This window comes from Mesoplodon densirostris, chromosome 3 (genome assembly GCF_025265405.1).
Source record: "Mesoplodon densirostris isolate mMesDen1 chromosome 3, mMesDen1 primary haplotype, whole genome shotgun sequence".
NCBI classification, from domain to species: domain Eukaryota; kingdom Metazoa; phylum Chordata; class Mammalia; order Artiodactyla; family Ziphiidae; genus Mesoplodon; species Mesoplodon densirostris.
Genome location: NC_082663.1, coordinates 147,535,075 through 147,555,980, shown reverse-complemented (window position 1 = coordinate 147,555,980; position 20,906 = coordinate 147,535,075). Strand labels below are relative to the sequence as shown.

Sequence of the window (20,906 nt, the reverse complement as noted above, 5' to 3'; positions counted from 1 at the left end):
TCCCCTCCTTAACCCCTAGCAACCACCATCTGCTTTCTGTGTCTATGGACTTACCTATTCTGGATATTTCATATAAATAGAATCATACCATATGTGAACATTTGTGTCTGGCTTCTTTCACTGACCCTGTTTTCGAGGTTCATCCACGTTGTGCATGTCTCAGTACTTCATTCCTTTTGTGGCTGAATAATATTCCATGCTCTGGCTCTGTCACATTTTGTTTATCTGCTCATCGGTTGATGGACACTTGGGTTGTTTCTACCTTTTGACTCTTGTGAATAGTGCTGCTATGAACGTGGTGTACGTGTACTCGTTCTAGTTCCTGCTTTCGATTCCTTTGGGCATATACCTAAGAGCAGAATTGCTGGATTATACGGTAACAATGTTTGACTTTTTGAGAAGCCACCAGACTGTTTTCCACAGTGGCTCCACCATTTTACATTCCCACCAGCAATGCATAAGTGTTCCAATTTCTCCACATTCATGCCAACACTTGGACTATTCATTTTAATAATACATTTTAACCCAGCATATCCAAAAATATTGTCATGCCAGCATGGGATCAGTCCGGACTAACGTACGTACGTTTTACCACCTACTCCCCCCACCTCCATCCTCTTCTCATAGTGCATCAGCTTTCTTCTTCCTCTTCTCAGTCAGCTGAGGAAATGCCTCTACGTACTTTCCTCCTTTGAAAGATTGCGTCTGCTCTCCTATTTTTCCTGAGCCTAAAATAATCAGTAGAGTTCAGGGAAAGATAAGCTGGCTTACCAGTAAGGAGATACAGATGGTACATCTCCTACTAGCTGGGAAGTGGTATCTCACTGTGGTTTTGCTTTGCATGTCCCTGATCACTAATGATGTTGACTGATTTCCTTTAAAATAACAAAAATTTCCTCTTGATTTCAACTCCTATTACTCTCCCAGCCTCATTCACTCCTATCCAACCACATTGCCCTCCTCCTGTTCCTTGAAGTTGCAGCCCATACCTGACTCAGGACCTCTGCATGGGCTGTTTGCTCTGCCTGGAAGGCTCTCCCTCCAGATACCCACATGGCTCCCTCCCTCACCTCCTCCTCACGTTTACTCAAATGTCATCCTCTCATGGGACCTCCCCTGCACACCCTCTTGGGCACTTCCTGCCCACATTTCTTGCTGCCTTATTTTTCTTCTTAGTTGGTAACACTACCTGACATAACTGTCTACGTTGCTACTTAATCTAGTCATTTAGTTATTTGTCTGGTTGTCTAGTTATTTTTCTCTCCTCAACAGAATGTGAACTCCACCAGGGCAGGGCTTTGGATGTGTCTTGGTCACAGCTAGATCCCCACAGCGTGGCACAAAATAGGTTCTCAGTAAGCGCTGTTGCCTGTGGGGCTCAACGGCCTGTCAAAAGCTCACTGTTTCTGCTCCATCCACACTGTCCTGGGAGATCCTATCCACTCCCACGATTTCCCTAGCCACCTCTTTGCTGGCCTCTCCCCCCATCTCTCTCCAATCCTGCCCTGTCTACTGCTCCCACCTGCCCCCTGGACAGTTCCTCTGCAAATCCTACAAGCCCCCTCACACTCAGCTACTCCCAGACTGACATCAGACTGACATCAGCATCATCTTGCTCTTCTGTAGTCCCATCTCGAGGCTCCCCTGCCCATCACCCAGGCACAGACCTGGATATCACTCTCACCTCTTTACCTCAGTACGCCCCTCCCATGTCCCAACAGCCACCAAAATATCCCTGGAATCCATCCACTTTTTCCCAGCCCACAGCTTCCTCCATAGGCAGCCCCCATTCTCTCTCACCTGGACCCCAAGCCCCAGCCTCCTCCCGAGGGCCTGACTTCCCCAAGACATCCAAGAGACTCTTTAATCCTCACATTCGACCACAGCCCTCCTTGCTTAAGCCTTGGGTGCAGGGGTCTGTATGCTCCCCAACCCCCTAACTGGGGACACTGCTCCATCAGCAGAAAAAATCCAGGGACTTCCCTGGTGGTCCAGTGGTTAGGACTCCACACTTCCACTGCAGGGGGCCCAGGTTCGATCCCTGGTCGAGGAACTAAGATCCCGCAAGTCACATGGTACAGCCAAAAAAAATTAAAACAAAAACAAAAACTATATACACACACACAAAAAAAGAAAAAGTCCAAGCCAAGCCCAAGGCCCACAGAGGGAAGGGGGCCCTTGGGCTGTGGAGCGGCTCCATGAGTGACTGGATCCCTTCTCTTGAGCCTGTACTGTCCCCATTGACCTTGTAAAAACACAAGGCATTTCTCTGATGCCTACTGTGCACCAGGCTCCATTCTAGGCACCAAGGAGACAGCGGTGAGTCTTGTGGGCAGGGCCCCACCCTCCCAGTGTCTGCCACCATTGGGTTGGGGCTGAGCTTGACCTTTGGGGAAGAGACAGGAACTGGCCTGGCATTCACAGCTGGCCTTGTGGTTGCTAGGGCCTGGCCGGGTGATCACAGCTAGGCGCTGGTGTTCTCCTGCTGGACACAAATAATTTCACAGAACGCCCACATTGGACAAGGCCACTCTGTGACCGTGGTGGAACAAGACAAAACAAGCCCACTTCATCATGATGTCTGAACACAGACAAAACATGAACATTGTCAGATCACAACAGTGACCAGACATTTCCTGGCTAATCTAAATGACTTCTGTGTCTTTGCCAATCGCTGCTTTAATCTTAACTTCATTCCTTAGGCTTCGTGATCAAAATTATTGTTTCTCTGTAAGAGTGTTACCTCTCCCCCTTGCTTCCTGACAGCATCCAGGATCTACACCCTCCTGGGCCCTCCTTTTCCCAGCAGGCAGGGAAAATGTATATTTGCATCAACCTGGCTGGGCCAAAGCCCTCAGCAGAGCCCTGGGCTAGGGAGCAGGTAATGGGACCTCGACCCAGTGGACAAAACAACATTTTGCTTGAATTTAGTGAAAAGGAACCCACTGAGTACATAAGTCCTGGAGCTCAAATTCAAAGTACAGGGACGACAGACCAGAAGACTCTATTATAAACATTAAACCCGCCAAGAGATCAGATGTTAATTGTTTCAGACCTAGAAAAAAGTGATAGTTATGTGACACCATAGAGGTGTTGGCTAAGGCTACAATAGCAACCATGTTGCAATAGAAATGTATCAAAAATCGGTATGTTGTATACCTTAAACTCACACAGTGTTATGTCAACTATATGGAAAGGAAAGAAGAGAGAGAGGGAGAGAGGAAGGAAGGAGGGAGGGAGGGAGGAAAGAAGGGAGGGGAGAGGGATGGTGGGAGGGAGGGAAGGAGGGAGGAAGGAGGGGAAGATCCCATTCAGTAGGTGATTTAGGGCACCATGAACTGGGACAGGTTCACCACTCTTACGTTTTTATTTCATCTGTTTGTTAGTTGTTGTTTTTTTCTTTAAGAAACTGCTTTCTCCTTTTTTTTTTTTTTTTTTTTTTTTTTGCGGTATGAGGGCCTCTCACTGTTGTGGCCTCTCCCGTTGCAGAGCACAGGCTCCGGACGCGCAGGCTCAGCGGCCATGGCTCACGGGCCCAGCCGCTCCGCGGCATGTGGGATCTTCCCAGACTGCGGCACGAACCCGTGTCCCCTGCATCGGCAGGCGGACTCTCAACCACTGCGCCACCAGGGAAGCCCTGCTTTCTCCTTTAAAATTTTTTTTTTGTATTGTGGTAAAATATACATAAAACTGACCATTTTAAACATCTTTAAGTGCTCAGTGGCATTAAGCACATTCACACTGTCGGGCAACCATCCCCACCATCGTCTCCAGAACTCTCTCATCTTCCCAAACTGAAACTCTGTCCCCATTAAGCATCAGCTTCTCATCTCCCCACCCCCACTTCCCTGTCCTGATGTTTTTATATATTATCTTTATTTGTCGGAACATCTCAAAAAAAGGAAGTCAAATTTCCGACCGGTAAAAGCATCCAACACAGAGCAAAGCCCCGCTTACTGAAACCTCCCAGGAAGCACCTAAGACAAGCCCAAGTCTGATAGGTCCATAGAGTATGCCCTCCCCGCTGCAACAAGTAACAAGCCCTATGTGTTCAAATACATGTGTGTCCCTGGTGGTCTTGGGGCTGGAGGTGGAGAGCACAGATGTCTCTAAGGCTACATGGCAGGTATATGAGCCCTGGAGTGGCATTAAGCGGTACAGTGACTCAAACAGTTTGGCCTATCCTGTGCAGAAGAGTGTTAGAAAGCAGACAAGGAGGAAAACCTGGGGAAATGGGGATAATGGACATCAGTGGCCTCTGACATCAAATCCTCCACGCTGAAGTGGTTGCCGTTCCCAGCCCCGTTTTCCAGATGATAAAACTGAGTCTTCGAGAAGTCAAGTCACTGGCCAGGCTCCCTTGAGCTCTCAGGAGGCAAGATCCTCTGGCCTCACTCCTGATTTTCCTCCCGTTGCGCCCCCCCAGAGTTTCTGGGGGGCCACTGTGATAGCGTTGTCCCAGGCAGCTTATTGGGTCACAGTGGGCAGGGCTGGACCACATTTGGATGCAGACTCAGATGGAACATCTGAGTATCCTCTGGGAGACCAGGGACAGAGGGAGTCTCAAGGGTCAGGCCCATGCCAAGCGCATCTTCTAAGACTCATTAGCCCCCATGCCCCCCCCCCCCGCGAGGTAAGTACAGTCTCCTCATCCCTGATCAGGAAACAAAGTGAAGCTCACAGGAGCCCAGTTACTTATTCCAAGGTGACCCAGCTAGTCATTTCAGTTGTCAGATTCTCCCACAGATTATCTGAAATCTTCTTGACCCTCAAGTATTTTATTTTAGGTGGTGAAATGATAGAAAAAAGAAAAAAAAACACTGTGGTTTCGTTAAAACCTTTGATATGTGTTTTCTAAAGAGATTGACATGAGCAAATAGCTGTGGGCTGAAGTGATCCAGGAGGGCCTCCCACAGGAGGTGAGGATGAGCCAGGGGTGCTGGTGGCATCCAAGGGTCTGGTCTCTAAGGTGCAGAGAGGAGGGTGAGGGAGACACCTCAGCTCTGAGCAAAGACCAGAAAGTCGCAGTCGGCTAAGTGGGGTGCTGGGAGCCTGGAGCTAAAAGCCCAGAGAAATGAGTAGGAGGTGTGTAAACCTCAAACAGCTTGAGGACAGAAAGAATAGTCGGGACCTGGGACAACCGCAGAGGGCAGGAACACCAGTGAGGGGGTGCGCGGCAGAGATGGGACAGTGGCCAGTGTTGGGCAGAGAGACAGAAGTGGGTTCCCAGACATGAAGGAGCGGAGAGCCATGGCCTTGAAAACTGACTGAGAGTGAGGAGAATGGATTCCGGCAGCAAACTGTCAAATGCAGTGGTTAATTCTACAGCTCTTCCTGTTTCTCTGCACCAGCCTCAGGGCCTTTGCACCTGCTGTTTCTTCTGCCCAGAATGCTCTTACCCCCAGATACCCAAATGCCCCGTTGCCCCTCTTTCCAGTTCTTTGCTCAACTATCATCTCAGTGAAGCCTTCCCTGACTATTTAAAACTACAACCCTTCCACCCGAAACCCCATCCTTCTACCCTGTGTGACATTTTTTCCCCACAGCACTTATCAGCTTGTAACTGACTCCGCAAGTGATGTGATTAAATTTATACATTACTGTTTGTCCCCTCTGGGCCCCATTACCATCTCCACAAGAGCAAGGCTCTTGGTCTGTTAATGATGGACCCCCTCTAGGGGCCTAGAACCGTGCCTGGCACACTATAAGTGCCATATGAGTGATGACTTATAGCTCTGCTTTCCCTGGGGGCAGGCAGAGGGGCTACACCTGTTTCTTTTTTTTTCTTTTTTCCTTTTTTTGGCCATGCCAACCGGCTTCCGAGATCTCAGTTTCCTGACCAGGGATTGAACCCGAGCCCCACAGTGAAAGCCCGGAGTGCTAACCACTAGGCCAGCAGGGAACCCCCTACACCTGTTTCTTATGATGTCCAGTGCCTGGCACAGAGAAAGGAGTAAAAGGCAGCACTGACCCCGCGGGCACCTGCTCAGTCCCTTCTCCGCGCCCTCACAGGTGGCGCTGCGTCCCGCGATGGCCGCGGGACCCCTCCTGCCGTGCCCAATGTCCTGGCTGGAATTCCTCAAGGCCTCGCACTTTGCGCTGGGGCCCGACCCACGGCTGCACGTGGACGCCAAGCAGTCCACGTCGCACCGGGACTTTCCCGCCTACCGGAACGTTACCCGTGGGCCGCTGTGCCAGCCGCCGCCCCGCGCGTCCCTCTCCCAACAGGACGCGCGCTGGGCCGGCCAGGAGCTCCTGTCGGAGACGCACTGCGCATATGCGCCCGCGTCACCGCTGCTGTCAAGGGAGCGGGAGCGGGAACTGGCACGGGAGCGCACGCTCGCCATGCAGGCCAGCAACCTGCACTCGCACGCGGACTCCCGCGCCCGCACCGGCCTCTCCACCGCGCGCGCCCACTTCGGCAGGCCGGCGCTTCCAGAGCGTGCCAGCGAGCAGATCCGCGGCGCGCGCCTCATCTTCGACCGCGACTCGGTGCCATCCCGCGACGGAACCAAGCTGCCCATCCCGCCCAGCGCGCACCAGGATTTCTTCTCGCTCCACGACATTTGCCCGAAGCTCCGCGAGCCCTCCTGCCACTTCGGTGAGCGCGCGCCCGGGCACCCTAGGCAATTTACCCAACACCATGGTTCTCATGGCGAGCGGGGATTCTGTGCCCACCCCAGCGGACATTTGGCAATGCCTGGGGATCATATTTTGGTCTTCACGACTGGATGTGGGGGTGGGGGGAGAAGGTGGTACCGTCAGGGAGCGGCTGGAGGCCAGGGATGCTGCTAAACATCCTACCACGCACAGGAGAGCTTCCCACAGTAAAGAATTATCCAGCCCCAAATGTCAATAGTGCAGAGGCTGAGACACACTGGAAGCTCCTTGAGCCTCAGTTTCTGCATCCACACAATGGGCATGTCTCCCGAATCTCTCCAGGGTGCTGTGCGGTGGCCCGAAGTCATGAAAGCTGGTTTGGGGTCAGACAAATCTGCTAAGTGTCCCCCACCACCACCCCAGCTCTGTGACCTTAGTAGTTGTGTGACTCTGAGCAAGTCGACCTCTCCCAGCCTCAGTTCACTCACCTGCAAAGTGGGTGCAACAACAGGGCCCCACTTTATAGTTACTGGTGAAGCCGAAAGAGCCCCGAGTGCAGAATATGCCTGTCAAATACTGAGCACTCAACAAAGGGTCGCTATCATTCATATGATTTTCCAATTCTGTGATACAGAGGACCTTCTGGTAGACATCACTAGTCAGAGACCCTCCAAGCTGGGTTCACGGATTGTCAGTTGGCTTTGACTCCAGGTGGTTCTGAATTTCTATTATTTCTGGCAGGTTATTTGACCTCTCCGAGCTTCAAGGAGGCTTCAGGTGGCGGGGGATAATATCGGCCCCCCAAATGAGGTGCAAACCACTTAACCTAGGTACTGGGCTCAAAACTTGGTAGCTATTCTTGTTGTCATTATTATTATTGTTATTGGCCACACTGCACGGCTTGTGGGATCTCAGTTCCCCGACCAGGGATTGAACCCGGGTCACAGCAGTGAAAGCCCAGAACCCTAACCACTTGGCCACAAAGGAACGCCCTTGTTCTCATTATTTTTTATTATTTTTGGAGTGGGAGCACAGGAGACAGGATGACAGCACCTCCTACCAGAGACAGTTCCAGGCCCTTCCAGGCCCACCTGCCTTGACATGTAAGAGGGTAAATTGAGGCTGGGCTGGTGCTGCTGGCGGTGGGGGGGAGGAGCAGAGGTGGGCGCTGGGTGGTCTTGCCCTTCCCACCCCTGTCCTCCCACAGGCTTCCTCCAGCACAGAACTAGGAGACTTCAAGATTGGCTATGGGCCCATGTGTGCAGAGCAGAAACAAGCCTACAGGCCCCAGGTTTTGCCCCCAGACAGGTATGAAGGGACCATGGCCTACTACTAAGATGGGGCAAACGGCTCTCAACGACATGTGGGATGTGTCACCTAAGGCTCTAGGGCCAATGCTGTGCCTTTGAATTCTCCATCACCCACAGGCAAGACCCATTATTATGCCACACTTCCCACGATTAGCACCCCACAGCTCGGCCATTAGAAAGCCTGTCCCTCTCTCCTTTTTCCTGGGAGTTGCAAGGGCCCAGATCAGATGGGTCCTCCTCCCACCTCCTTATCTGCAGGTATGACAAGGCCCAGGCCTCAGCCCACATCCACGGTGTGAATATTCGACCTGGAGATGGCCTCTTCCACGGCAGGACCACCAAGGGTGAACACTTCTATGCCCGGGAGCCAGGTGAGAGCCTGCTGCCTGCCCCGCCCCTCGCTCCCACAGCAGCCTCTCAGAGCTGCTCAGGACCTACTCTGCCACTGGCAGAGCCTTTTGTTCTTCACCACGACCAGACTCCAGAGTCGCACATCCTGGAAGGAAATGGGTGCCCTGATCCGGGCAGCCTCACCACCTCCATGCACTTCTTCCACGGCCAGGTCAGCAAAAAGGGGAAGAAGGCAGCAGGGCTCATCAGAGAAAAGGGCTTCCCAAGCAGAGTGAATAATAGCAAGTGCAAAGGCCCTGAGGTGGGAGGGAGCTTGACATGTGTGCGGGGATCTCCTGGATCTGTTTGCGTGACATACGGTGAGTCGCTTAACCACTCCAGACCTCAGTGGTTCTGCCTGTAAACTGAGATAACAGCACCAACTCCCAGCGCCATCACGTGGGACCCAGAGAGAGTGTGAGCCGTCCAAGGTCACACAGCGCCCACTTCTGCCCTCCGTCCTGGCCATGGGACATCCCTGACACCGGGAGCTTCCCAGATGCCATGTGGTCCTACAGCCGCTGCCCGCGACCAAGCCACCCAGCCGCCACGTGCCTCATGAGAAATTGCAGAGTCACATAACCCTAGGGGAGCCGTCGCTGCTCGGACAGTTCTTCCAGACCTCCACGGGCACAGACTATTTACCCCCTGGGATGCAGAAGCCGCCGAAAGCGCTCAACGTCCACTTGCTGCAGAGCAACCTGCCCCAGGGCACAGGCGATGAGCGAGGCTCCACCTCGGAAGCCCCGCCCTTGCCACAGCTGTGGTCCCGCCCCCGGCCAATCCCGCCCCGCTCCCTGCCCGAGTCTGGCTCCGCCTCCTGAAGGGCTAGATCCCACCCCATGAGCCAAGATTACCAACTGTGACCCTGAACAACCCCACTCCCTCGTGATCGTGACTCCCAACGCCCCCCCCACCCCGTCATGGCCCCACCGCTACATGACTCCGCCCTCTGGTCTGGCCCCGCCCATCTCCATATCCGCCCTCTCCTGACTCTTACCCCTCCTCTTCTGCGACACTCTGGCTCCGCCCCCTGACCAGCTAGACTATTCTTCCTGCCCACCCCTCCCCCCGCCAGCCCCCGACCCTCGCTAGTCTACCCTTGCCCCGCCCCTGGCGTCCTCAGCCCTGCCCTGGCTGCCTCGTCCTCCCTGCCTCATATCCATCCTCCTCCCCTGATAACTTCAGCACTAGCCCAGGCGTCGCCCTTGAACCCTTACCCCATCCTTAGTCTCTCATGTCCCTTCCCCCTGGGCCCTGCCTTTCCTCCCTCAGCCCCTCAGCTCAGCCACCCCTCCCATATCTCCAGAAACAGATTTTTTAACCATGAACCAGAAGGTGCTGAAGCCACACAGAATAGCTCCAGCCTCTATGACTGAGGAGATGCTACAGTGGGTGAGGGAGGGGGAAGGGGTATCTCTCTAACCAGGTAACCCCCGAAATCAGTGTAGAGTTATCTCAGGAAAATTATAACATCAAGTCAGACTCAGAGTTAGTGTCAAGTCCACTCAGGGTCACTCTAGGGTCACCCCAGGCTCAGGGTCATCTTAATGTCATCCCAGCCCCAGGTCATCTCTAGCTCAGCCCCAGGGTCATGTCAGGGTCAGCTTCGTATCACCAGCCACAGTTATACTCCAAGCCAAGGGTTAGCTCAGAGTCACCTAGGGTCAACCCAGCCCTGGGGTCATTCCAGGGGCCCACCTGCTTTCTCTCCAGCTTCTCATCCAGCTCCTGGGTCAGCCCAACCTGGGGTTCCCTTTTGCCCACCTCCCCAGGACCCAATCATCAGCCAAACTGCGCTGAGCCCTTCCCCACTCTTTGATGTTCCCAAGGTGGTGCGGAAACTACAGGGTGGCCAGGGTGGGCCAGCCATCCTCCAGGCTGCCCTGCCAGGCTCCCCACCCTGACTCCACAGTGCAAGTATAGCCACTTGGAGCCCCCGCTGGGTAGACAGCGCTTCTTCTCAACCCTAAACAAGGATGAGTTTGCTTTCAAGTACCAGGGCCCAGCAGTGCTGAGATGGGACGACCTCCAGGAGAGTCATGTGTCCCTGGGCTCCCCTCGCCAGTGGGGCTGTGGGGCTGGGAAGGTGGACCCTCGGGCCCCCCAGACCCCTACCTACCCATGCTGCAGCATGGGTACACCAGCAATAAACACCACTTTGGCAACATCCCACCACTTTCCATCAGTCAGCCATGAAAGAGGATAGGGTGCCTGTGGGGTTGGTGAGAGAATGTATGGCAGAGAATGACTCCATGGAGAAGCCCTGAACTTCTGCAGACCCTGGGTGTCATCCCACTCTGGGCAGGGAGGCCACCTCAGTTTGTGCAAAACCTTGGTGGTCCGACGCTTGTAACGTGTTCAGGTGATACCACAAGTTCTTTTTTCTTTCTTTCTTTCTTTCTTTCTTTTTTTTTTTTTTTTTTTGGCTGTGCCACAGGGCTTGTGGGATCTTACTTCCTCAACCAGGGATTGAACCCAGGTCCACGTCAGTGAAAGCGCCGAGTCTTAACCACTGGACCGCCAGGGAATTCTCGCTGCCAAAATTTCTGAATGGTGTGGGAGGATGGAGTTACACTGTTGAACGGAGGCAGTGTGGTGAGAGGTTGAGAATGTAGGCTCCTGGGGCTGAATGGACAGAGTGCAAATCCTGACTCCTCCATGTCCTGGAAAGTAGTCTTGGGCAAGTCATTTGACCCCTCTGAGCCTCTATTTGCTCATCTGTAAAATGGAAATAAATAATAGCTCTCTCTCATTAGATTGTTATAAATGAGAAATGTACACACTGGTTAGTGTGTGTGGCTGGGGGTCAAGAAGGGAGAGCTTCCTTTCCAAGGATGAAGGTAAGGAGGGTGTAGGATGGAGCTCAATCATTGAGAGACTGGGTGAGGCCCAGAGGGGGCACGAAAGGGTGGACATGCTGAGAATGGCCCAGCAATGTCCCCTATTGTGAGCAGAGCCTGGAAGCTGAATGGTGCACTGGCTGGCTGGGCAGCTGGCCCCCCAGATCACAGCCGGGTCCAGGGGCAAATCAACAAAAGTCATCAGGATGTGATCAGGCCCAAGGGGGTAGGTGTTCAGCCAGAGACAGAATGAAAAGGGTGGAAAGGAGGAGTATGGGGTGGAGACTTGAAGCTGGTAAGTATGTCAAGGACATCAAGTATGTCAAGGACTAGTACCTTGGACAGCACCCCACCTTGAACTCTTGGGGTCTGATGAATCAGCACCAAGAAGCCAGATCTGTCTGGGATGATAAGATGGGCCTTGGTGGCCATGCCTGGGCCCTGCCTCTGCAGGCTGTTGAGAATCTGGTTTCAGGGCATGAACACGGCTCCCTGACCCTGTAGACAGACCTTTAAAGAGCAAGGCCCCCAATCCAGTGGGCCACTAATAGCCAACCTCAAGCCTGGCCAGGAGCCCTTTCCCCATGGGCAGCAAATCTGTGAGACCAGCTTGTCGTTTCCACAGGAAGGAGAGGAGTCCAGTTTTGGGTCCCACGGGGACAAGATGGACCTTTTGGCTGCAGTCATGGTATCCATGTTTTGACCATGAGAGGGTCTGCTAGAGGCAGAACACCTCTTCTGCTTGCTTCCACTAATGATGTAGATGACACTCATCTTCCACCAGTGATGCAGATGACACTCATCTGAATTACCGCATGATAAAACAAGCTTTCTCAATCTCGGCACTATTGACATTCTGGGTAGGATCATTCTTTGCGGTTGGAGGCTGTCTTGTGCATTGTAGGATGCTTGGCATCATCCCTGACCTCTACCCACTACCTGCCAGTAGCACATTCCTTCTCCCCCGCCCAGTTGTGACAACCAAAATTGTCTCCAGACATTGCCAAATGTCCCTTGGGGGGAAAAGTTGCCCCTGGTTGAGAACCACTGCAATAAACCCATCCTACAATGATTCCTAGGATCAAATTAGTCTCTCCTGGTAAAGCCAGTCTGCTTGTTGACCAGACTACGTGTACAAAAAGCTTTTCCTTTTTGCCTTGCCTGCCAGGAAGCTCAGAAAGGTTGCTTTGATTCCATGTAGCTCCAGTTGCAGGATTATGTGTACTCCTGCCTGGTTCTAGGAATGGTTCAAACAACTGAGAGATCAGATGAGAAATAATGGGTAGGAGTTACAAGGAAACAGATTTCAGCACAACTTGAAGCATTTTCTAACAATGGAACTGACCAGCCCCAGGATGCGTTGCCAGGAAAAAACAGAAACTTTACTCAAGATGTCTTCAGTACAGAAAGACACTACATTATGATGATTCTGGATGTATTCTATGGATTTATGTCTATCCCTCCTATATCTCACTTACCCCCCCAGAAAAGGCATTTCATATGAACGACAAAAACTAAAAAGACTTATGAAATAAGGTGAGTAAAATAGGATTGAACACGGGAAAACAGATTAATTTTTAAAGGAAAACATTTTATCAATGGTAATCATTGCTAAGCAGCAGACTTGTCTTTTTCTGTCCCTAGGCAAATGATTTCATGCTCTGACCCTCACTTTCCTCATCTGTAAAATGGGGATGGCAACAGTTCCTCCTTCATGGGGTGGTTACAAGGAGTAAATAAAATGTGCGTGTACCATTCTTTTATATATATATAAATTTATTTATTTATGTTATTTTGGCTGCATTGGGTCTTTGTTGCGCGCAGGCTTTCTCTAGTTGCAGCAAGCGGGGGCTACTCTTCATTGCAGTGTGCAGGCTTCTCATTGCGGTGGCTTCTCTTGTGGAGCACGGGCTCTAGGCGCGTGGGCTTCAGTAGTTGTGGCACGCGGACTCAGTAGTTGTGGCTCGCGGGCTCTAGAGCACAGGCTCAGTAGTTGTGGCGCATAGGCTTAGTTGCTCCACAGCATGTGGGATCTTCCTGGACCAGGGCTCAAACCCGTGTCCCCTGCATTGGCAGGCGAATTCTTTTCTTTCTTTCTTTCTTTCTTTTTTTTTTTTTTTTGCGGTACACGGGCCTCTCACTGTTGTGGCCTCTCCCGTTGCGGAGCACAGGCTCCGGACGCGCAGGCTCAGCGGCCATGGCTCACGGGCCCAGCCACTCCGTGGCATGTGGGATCCTCCCGGACCGGGGCACGAACCCGTGTCTCCTGCATCGATCGGCAGGCGGACTCTCAACCACTGCGCCACCAGGGAAGCCCGCATATACCATTCTTAAAACAGGGCCTCGCACTTGGCTGCAGCTCAATAAACAGTGCCTAAGTTTTGTTAATGTCTTGGGTATTTTTGTTGCAAGTGTCAGAAACCCAGCTGTATCTGCTCAAGCAGAAAGGGATTTTATTGACTTAGAAACAAGAAAAGTCTGTAATTAGGTCTAACATCAAGCCTGCTAATTCCTCATTAGGCATGCTCTCTCCCTTGCCACCTCTCAGTTCAAACAGTGGCAAAAAACAAAAGCAAAAACAATACAAAACAAAACCCAAATCCTAATGATTAAAGCCCCAAAGGAAGGGGTGGAGGTCTTCCCTGCAACTCCTCACGTTAGAATTTAACAACCCTCCAACTGGCCCATTTGAGTCACATGGCCAGCTGTGAACCAATCACTGTGCCCAGAGGGATGGAATGCTGTGATTGGATGCCTGGGTGATTTGGTTCCCCAGACCTCACCAGGATCTTGGAGTCTGGAGCCCAATCTTGCTGGATCCTGTCTCCTAGCAACAGACCTGTGCCTGCCCAGCCCCATAGCATCTATCTTGCCCCAGGTTACAATCTAGAGGGCAGAAAGACTCAGCCAATAGGCTCTTCCCAATGAGGGTAATTGTGCCTAACAGACAGGCAGTGTTCAGTGTCCAATGCTTGAAAGGCTGAGGCATTAAGAGACCACCAGATCTCTGATAATCCCAATCTTATCTCCCCATCTCAGTACTAACTTCCTCTTTTAGCTTGGGGCAGAGAATTCAGCCCTAGCAATCTCACAAAATTGAGCAGGTGCTAGACTCTGCTTTAAGAAGGTGCTCATAGGGACTTCCCTGGTGGCACAGTGGTTAAGAAGCCGCCTGCCAATGCAGGGGACACGGGTTTGAGCCCTGGTCCAGGAAGATCCCACATGCTGTGGAGCAACTAAGCCCATGCGCCACAATTACTGAGCCTGTGCTCTAGAGCCCGCGAGCCACAACTACTGAGTCCGCAAGCCACAACTACTGAAGCCTGCACATCTAGAGCTCATGCTCCGCAACAAGAGAAGCCACCGCAACAAGAGAAGCCACTGCAGTGAGAAGCCCATGCACCGTGACAAAGAGTACTGCCCATGTGCAGCAGTAAAGACCCAGTGCAGCCAAATAAATAAATGTATTAAAAAAAGGAGCACATAGAGGTAGCTTGTGTCTACCTTATAAGACCTTGCCAAAGACTTCATGAAAGCTCCCACATATTCCAACATCCTGATATTTTCCTCCAAAACCGCTCGAGCCACAGTCTCAGGTGACACACAGAGTGCGAAGATAAAATGGGCAACAATTTAATCGGCTATTTTTCTTCAACATAACAGATTTCTGGTTTCCTGAGCAAGGCCCTTCTACAGGGCTGCCACATATATCTGGGGAGGCTGTGCACTGCACAAGTCTTGAAGCCCTATTCACTTCATAATGAATATATATGTCAAGGTGGCCCCGGCCCTCCACTTCACCTTTGTTCAGCCAATTTCACATATTAAGTTATTTCCTTCAATACCCTTCCCTTTTCTAGAAATCATGTCTAAATTAGTCAAGACTGTCATGACTGCAAGAGACAGAAACCCACTAAACTAGCTCAAATACCCAGGAAATTTGTTGGCTCGTGATACTGTGGGCTTCCGGCTTCGGGTATGGCTATGTCCAAGAGCTCAACCAACATAGCTAGAGCCGTCTCTCTGTCTCTCACCTCTACATCCTGGTATAGATTGGCTTCAATCTGCAGACTGTTCTTCCAGACAACTGAGGAATGTGGGTGCAGGCAGAATGAAGCCTATAAACAGCTCATGATCCCAAAGGAAGAAAGAGATTCTCCAACTTCATGGCTTCATCCCAGACCTCACTGTGGCCAGGGGGTGGGGTTCTTGGATTGGTAAATTTAGATCGCATGGTATGGGGGGGCACGAGTTAGACACGGTTCCAGCTGGAGTAGTGGAGGGGGCTCCACAAAGGGAAAGCAAGGTGCTGAGAGACATAGTGGGCAGACTGAAGTGACAGCTGTCATTACAAGTATTATTTGTAATGGGATCATCCAGCAGGATGAAGAACAAGCAACATAATCCAATTGCAGTCTCAAGTCTCTCAGATCTGCTGCTGGCTTCTCCACAGAGAGCTGGAAAGCAGGTCTCAGGCCACAAGTTCAGCCCAGATCTAGAAGGTCCTGGAAGGAAGAGCGAAGTCTCCTGGAGGCCTGATTTGCATGCAAGGGTAGGTGTTGTCCAAATTCACCAGTCAAAGACCATCAGAAGCACACCTGTAGTCAAAAAAATTTTTTTAGCTTGTGCAACAAGGAAGATCCCATAGCGGGGAACCATGGGGCATCTCCAGAAGAGTTGGGGGACAGGAGGGCATCTTATAGGATTCAGGCTTGTGCTGGGTAATTTTAAGAAGAGGAGAGTAGAAGCAGTTCTAGCCTGGTGCTGTCAGCAAGCAGGGAGCAGATCGGCGACTGGGACTGGGTATTTTAGTGATTCTTATCTCAGAAGTGGGAGGATGGACATGCGGCAGTCATTGGGAAGAAGCGGCGGTCATCTGAGTTAGTTGGCGGGGGAGAGAAGGGGGTGTGTATTCATTTTTGTGGTTGTAGAGTGGCCTTGTGTCTATCTCCGCTCAGACGCGGTCACAGAGCGGCCTTGTGTGATCATTGTTTATATTCTGGGATCGTTGTTTATGTTCAGGGAAGAACATCACACAGCCCAGCTGCCAGCTGCCGGGGCTGTATTTCACTCCCTTCTCACAGGGATCTGTGTCTCCAGGTAAAGTCTGCCCAGAGTGCTTCCCAGATCTGGTCTAGGCTTCAGAGCATCAGGCACGGGGAGTCCACCAGTGACAGCGGTGCGTGACCAGGGAGGAGGAGGAGGAAACACTCAGTATCCCCAACTCTTTTCCTTGGAGGAGGAGTCTTAGAGGGAAATGCTGGACTGAGCAAAGATACACAAGTTTGTAAATTCTCAGCGTCTTGACTATGCTGATGTGCGTTGCCAGTCTGCAAGACAGAGAGAGAATGTTCGGTGTTTCTTGAAACCAGAGAGAGTCAGAGACCTGGGCAGGAGGCAGAGACAGGGAGAGAGAAGAGGATAGAGACACAGAGGGACAGAGGCAGAAAAAGTGAGGGCAAGAGAGGCAAAGAGATTGAAATGGAGAGAGACATAGAAATAGAGGGACAGAGCGACAGAGAAGGAACAGAGAGAGACAGGAAGAGGCGGAGAGGGATCGAGAGCGGCTGAGAGAGACGCAGAAGAGGAGAGGCCGCGGCGGGGACAGCGCGGGCGGGGCGCGGCACAGACAAAGGCGCGGCCGCGCGGCCGGGTGGCCGGGCCGGGACAAAGGCTGGCCCGGGGGGAGGCGGGGGCAGCGATGGCGACGGCCGAGGCGGACGCGGGCGAACTACAAGTCCCAGCAGCTCCCGCTGCGGCCCTCGGCCGGCCCCTCTCGCTCCCTGGGAGCGCTTGGCGGGGCCGCAGGGCCGAGGGGGCCGCCGGCGGGGCTGGCGGGCGGGGGGCTTCCTGCGGGCCCTGGGGGCGCCGGCGGGCGCGGCGGGCCGGGCTGGGGCGAGGGGCGCCGGGTGAGTGTCCCCGTGAGCTGGTCGGGCGGGCGGTGGCCGCGATGGGGCGGGGGTGAGGGGGGCGGGCGGGCGGGGGGCCCCGACGCGGGGCGCGGCCCTGGGCGACCTCTGTCCACCCCCCTCCGTAGCCTCGCGCGCCGCCAGCCCCGGCCCGGGAGAGCAGAGACGCCGGCGCGATGGGAGGGGGCCGCGCGACCCGCGGGCCTAGCGCGCCGGTTCCGCCGCTGCGGCCCCGGGGGAGGGCCCGGCCCGAGCTGGGCGCCGTCAATCGGGAGGTAGGGGGGTGGGGGGAGAACCCCTCAGTTGGGGTGGGGGCGGGAGTCCAGGACGCCCGCCTCCCCTGGAGGCGATCCAGACCCCCCACCCCAGGAACCCAGAAGTGGCCCCAGGTATTGTTCTCCTCACCCTTCAGCCTGGGGTAGGGAGTTCAGGAGGCCCATCCTCAAGAGGGGGATCCAGGGGTTCCCTCCCTCCCCCAGGACCCCAGTTATTGTTCCCTTCACTCTCCAGTCTTGGGGTCCAGAGTTCTGGAAGCCCCTTCCGCAGGAGGTGATCCAGGGTTCCACCTGCCCCCAGGAACTCAGAGAAGGATCCCAGTTATTTCTCCTCCCAGCGTGCAGTTCAGAGATGGGAATTCAGGAGCGAATCTAAGGGTCCCCCTGCCCCCTGGGAATCCAGGAGGGGACTCAGCACTGTCCCCTGACCCTCCATCGTGGAATTTAAGGAGGTGAACTGGGAACTCAGCCCTCTCTGTTTGAGTACCCACTCCCAGCTCTGGGGTTGTGGCTCTGGAGGTCCCCCTCCCCAGAAGGAGAGCCAGAGGTCCTCCCCTGTCTCCCAGGAATAGATCTATTTGTTGTTTTCTCCCCAAGGCCTAGCCATGTGGTGGGCATCACCTCCCCTTCAGGTAATCCTGAGTTCCTCCTGCTCCCCTGAAGGGATCCCAGCTTGTTTCTCTGCCCACCTCCCTACCTCTAGCCATGGAGCTAGAATTCAGGATCTTTCTTCCAAGAGGGGACCAGAGTTCCTGACGCCCATTCCCGTGCGTCGGTCGTGGGGTCAGTCACTCAGGAATCTCTCCTTCCTAGGAGATGGCCTAGGGTCCCTCCAGTAACCCAAGAGGAGCCCCAGGTATTATTTTGCCCACCCCAGCTAGGGGGTAGAATTCAGGATCTTCTATCTACTTGGGCAAACAGGTATACCGACACCTGTCCCTACCCTCCTGGCTAATGGATCCATGGTCTCCCTGCTCCCTCCAGGGGTCCCACATATTATATCCCCACACTCACTCTAGCTTTAGAAATCTGCATTCAGGATCTTCTATCTAAGATAGAATACAGGTGTTTTGACTCAGTCCTACCCCAGAATTGTGAGGTTTGGAATTCACGTTGTCTCTTCCCCAGGAAGCAAGCCAGGGGTCTTTCTGCGCTCCCCCAGTGAGGAGTCCCAGTTGTTGTTTGCCCCCGCCCCACTCTTCCCCCAGATAGAGGCTTCAGAGGTCAGGATGCTTCTTCTCTAGGAGGTGAGCCAGGGGTCGCCCTCCCTACTAGGAACCCCCAAACGTGCCACCCCCAACTATGGGACTGGAATTCAGGCCATGTACTTAGCAGAAAGCACAGGAACCCAGACACACCCCCCTTCCCCATGAAGGGGCCATGGTCAAGGGGATAGGTATCTAGACTCTCTCTCCTCCACAGGACCCAAGCTGCCCACGAGAGGAGGAGCCCAGGATGGAGAGAGGGGCAGAGCTATGGAGCTGGGTACTAGAGACCTCTAGTGCTGGGTCCCACGACTTCTATCCAGGTGTGGGGCTGAGAAGGGAGTCCCCCCACCCTCCCCGTGTCCCACCAGGGTCCCTCTTCTCCCTGCCCTGGCGGGGGCGAGTGCAAAATCTCCCTGCAGTACAAGAGAATGATCCATGTGTGTGCCCCGGAGTGGGATCTGGGGCATGGTCTGGCCCCCTCTCCCTTCCCTGCTCAGGTTCCAAAAGAGACCCCCGGTTCCCCAGAACCTACCTGCACTCACCTTCTGCCCTCACCCTGTAGATCCTGCTCCGGAAGCAGCCAGCACTTCCACACCCAGGATGCGGCGTTCGGTCTTAGTCAGGAACCCAGGCCACAAAGGCCCGAGGCCCAATTATGAAGAGCTTGACTCCGACTCAGAAGACCTAGACCCCAAGAGGGAAGAGCTGGACCCAGTTTTTGAAAACCCAGAGCCTGAGCCGGAAGACCTCAACACTGTCTCTGAAGATGTGGACCCCAGCTATGAAGATCTGGAGCCTGTCTCCGAGGATCTGGATCCCGATGTGGAAGCTCCGAGCTCCATCTCGGGGCTCCGTGACTCGGATCCCCAAGATCTCGACCCCATGTCTTCAAGTTTTGACGACCCAGACGTCATCGGCCCCGTCCCCCTGGTTCTCGACCCTAACAGCGACACCCTCAGTCCCGCTGCCACCCCAGACCTGGACCCCCTCTCGTCCGACCTCACTGCCACCCCCGAGGTCCTGGCTGCCGGCCCCGCGGTGCTCCCTGCACCTGCCAGCCCGCCCCGGCCCTTCTCCTGCCCGGATTGCGGGCGAGCCTTCCGCCGCAGCTCGGGTCTGAGCCAGCACCGCCGCACCCACAGCGGCGAGAAGCCTTACCGCTGCCCCGACTGCGGCAAGTCGTTCAGCCACGGCGCCACGCTGGCTCAGCACCGCGGCATCCACACAGGCGCGCGGCCCTACCAGTGCGCGGCGTGCGGCAAGGCCTTTGGCTGGCGCTCCACGCTGCTCAAGCACCGCAGCAGCCACAGCGGCGAGAAGCCGCACCACTGCCCCGTGTGCGGCAAAGCCTTCGGGCACGGTTCGCTGCTGGCGCAGCACCTGCGCACGCACGGCGGCCCGCGGCCGCACAAGTGCCCGGTGTGTGCCAAGGGCTTCGGGCAGGGCTCGGCGCTGCTTAAGCACCTGCGCACGCACACGGGTGAGCGGCCGTACCCGTGCCCGCAGTGCGGCAAGGCCTTCGGCCAGAGCTCCGCGCTGCTGCAGCACCAGCGCACACACACGGCCGAGCGCCCCTACCGCTGCCCCCACTGCGGCAAGGCCTTCGGCCAGAGTTCCAACCTGCAGCATCACCTGCGCATCCACACAGGCGAGCGGCCCTACGCCTGTCCCCACTGCTCCAAGGCCTTTGGGCAGAGTTCGGCGCTGCTGCAACACCTGCACGTGCATTCGGGCGAGCGCCCCTACCGCTGCCAGCTCTGCGGCAAGGCCTTCGGCCAAGCCTCCAGCCTCACCAAGCATAAGCGGGTGCATGAGGGTGCAGCCGCTGCAGCTGCTGCGGCTGCCGCCGGTTTGGGCCTCAGCCCCGCTTCGATGTTGAGGCCGGGGCAGATCTCCCTTCTGGGTCCTGATGCTGTCTCTGTGCTGGGTTCAGGCCTGGGCCTCAGCCCCGGCCCCAGCTCTAGCCTTGACCCTGACCCTGGCTCTGCGCTGGGCTCCCCCCCCAATCCCAGCCCCAAAGCCATCCCTGGCTCTGGATCTACCCCCACCCCTGATTCTGTCAAATCTTCTGACCCTGAGCCTGGGCACAATGCCAATTCCGACCTTGGGGCCAGCCCTGATCACAGATCTGGTCCCAGCCCCGACCCGGATCCTGTGCCCAGCCCTGACCCCAGCTCTGAGTCCCACCCTGACCCTGGCTCTCCCACCCATGACACTGTCAGCCCAGTCCTCCCTACCGGCGAGAGTCCCGAGTGGGTGCAGGAGCAAGGGGCACTGCTGGGGCCTGATGGCTGAAGGGCATGCTGGCACCCACAGGGGCCTGGGAAAGTTGTGTGTTGTGCAGTTAGTAAAATCTTCCCACTGCCTCTTG

The 20,906-nt window shown here is 54.5% G+C and overlaps 2 protein-coding genes across 6 annotated transcripts; both read left to right on the top strand.

The window, feature by feature from the left end:
• Positions 1 to 6,030: 6,030 nt before the first annotated feature.
• Positions 6,031 to 16,330, top strand: SAXO5 (stabilizer of axonemal microtubules 5). The gene is made up of 13 exons (XM_060094487.1): positions 6,031 to 6,601; positions 7,235 to 7,290; positions 7,625 to 7,711; positions 7,808 to 7,908; positions 8,169 to 8,281; positions 8,363 to 8,472; positions 8,819 to 9,029; positions 9,616 to 9,695; positions 10,216 to 10,438; positions 11,308 to 11,369; positions 11,769 to 11,831; positions 15,597 to 15,695; positions 16,244 to 16,330. Exons 1-13 carry the CDS (start codon positions 6,031 to 6,033, stop codon positions 16,328 to 16,330), a joined length of 1,863 nt encoding a protein of 620 aa, XP_059950470.1.
• A 672-nt stretch (positions 16,331 to 17,002) lies between these two features.
• ZNF358 (zinc finger protein 358) lies at positions 17,003 to 20,906 on the top strand. Of its 5 annotated transcripts, none has more exons than XM_060094276.1 (3): positions 17,011 to 17,052; positions 18,750 to 18,855; positions 19,098 to 20,906. In XM_060094276.1, the coding sequence occupies exons 2-3, from the start codon at positions 18,783 to 18,785 to the stop codon at positions 20,828 to 20,830; spliced, it is 1,806 nt and encodes a 601-aa protein (XP_059950259.1). In that variant the 5' UTR covers positions 17,011 to 17,052; positions 18,750 to 18,782; the 3' UTR covers positions 20,831 to 20,906. The 5 variants fall into 5 exon arrangements, with proteins under 5 accessions (XP_059950261.1, XP_059950259.1, XP_059950258.1 ...); XM_060094275.1 differs by lacking the exon at positions 17,011 to 17,052 and adding an exon at positions 17,214 to 17,441; XM_060094277.1 differs by lacking the exon at positions 17,011 to 17,052 and adding an exon at positions 18,461 to 18,574.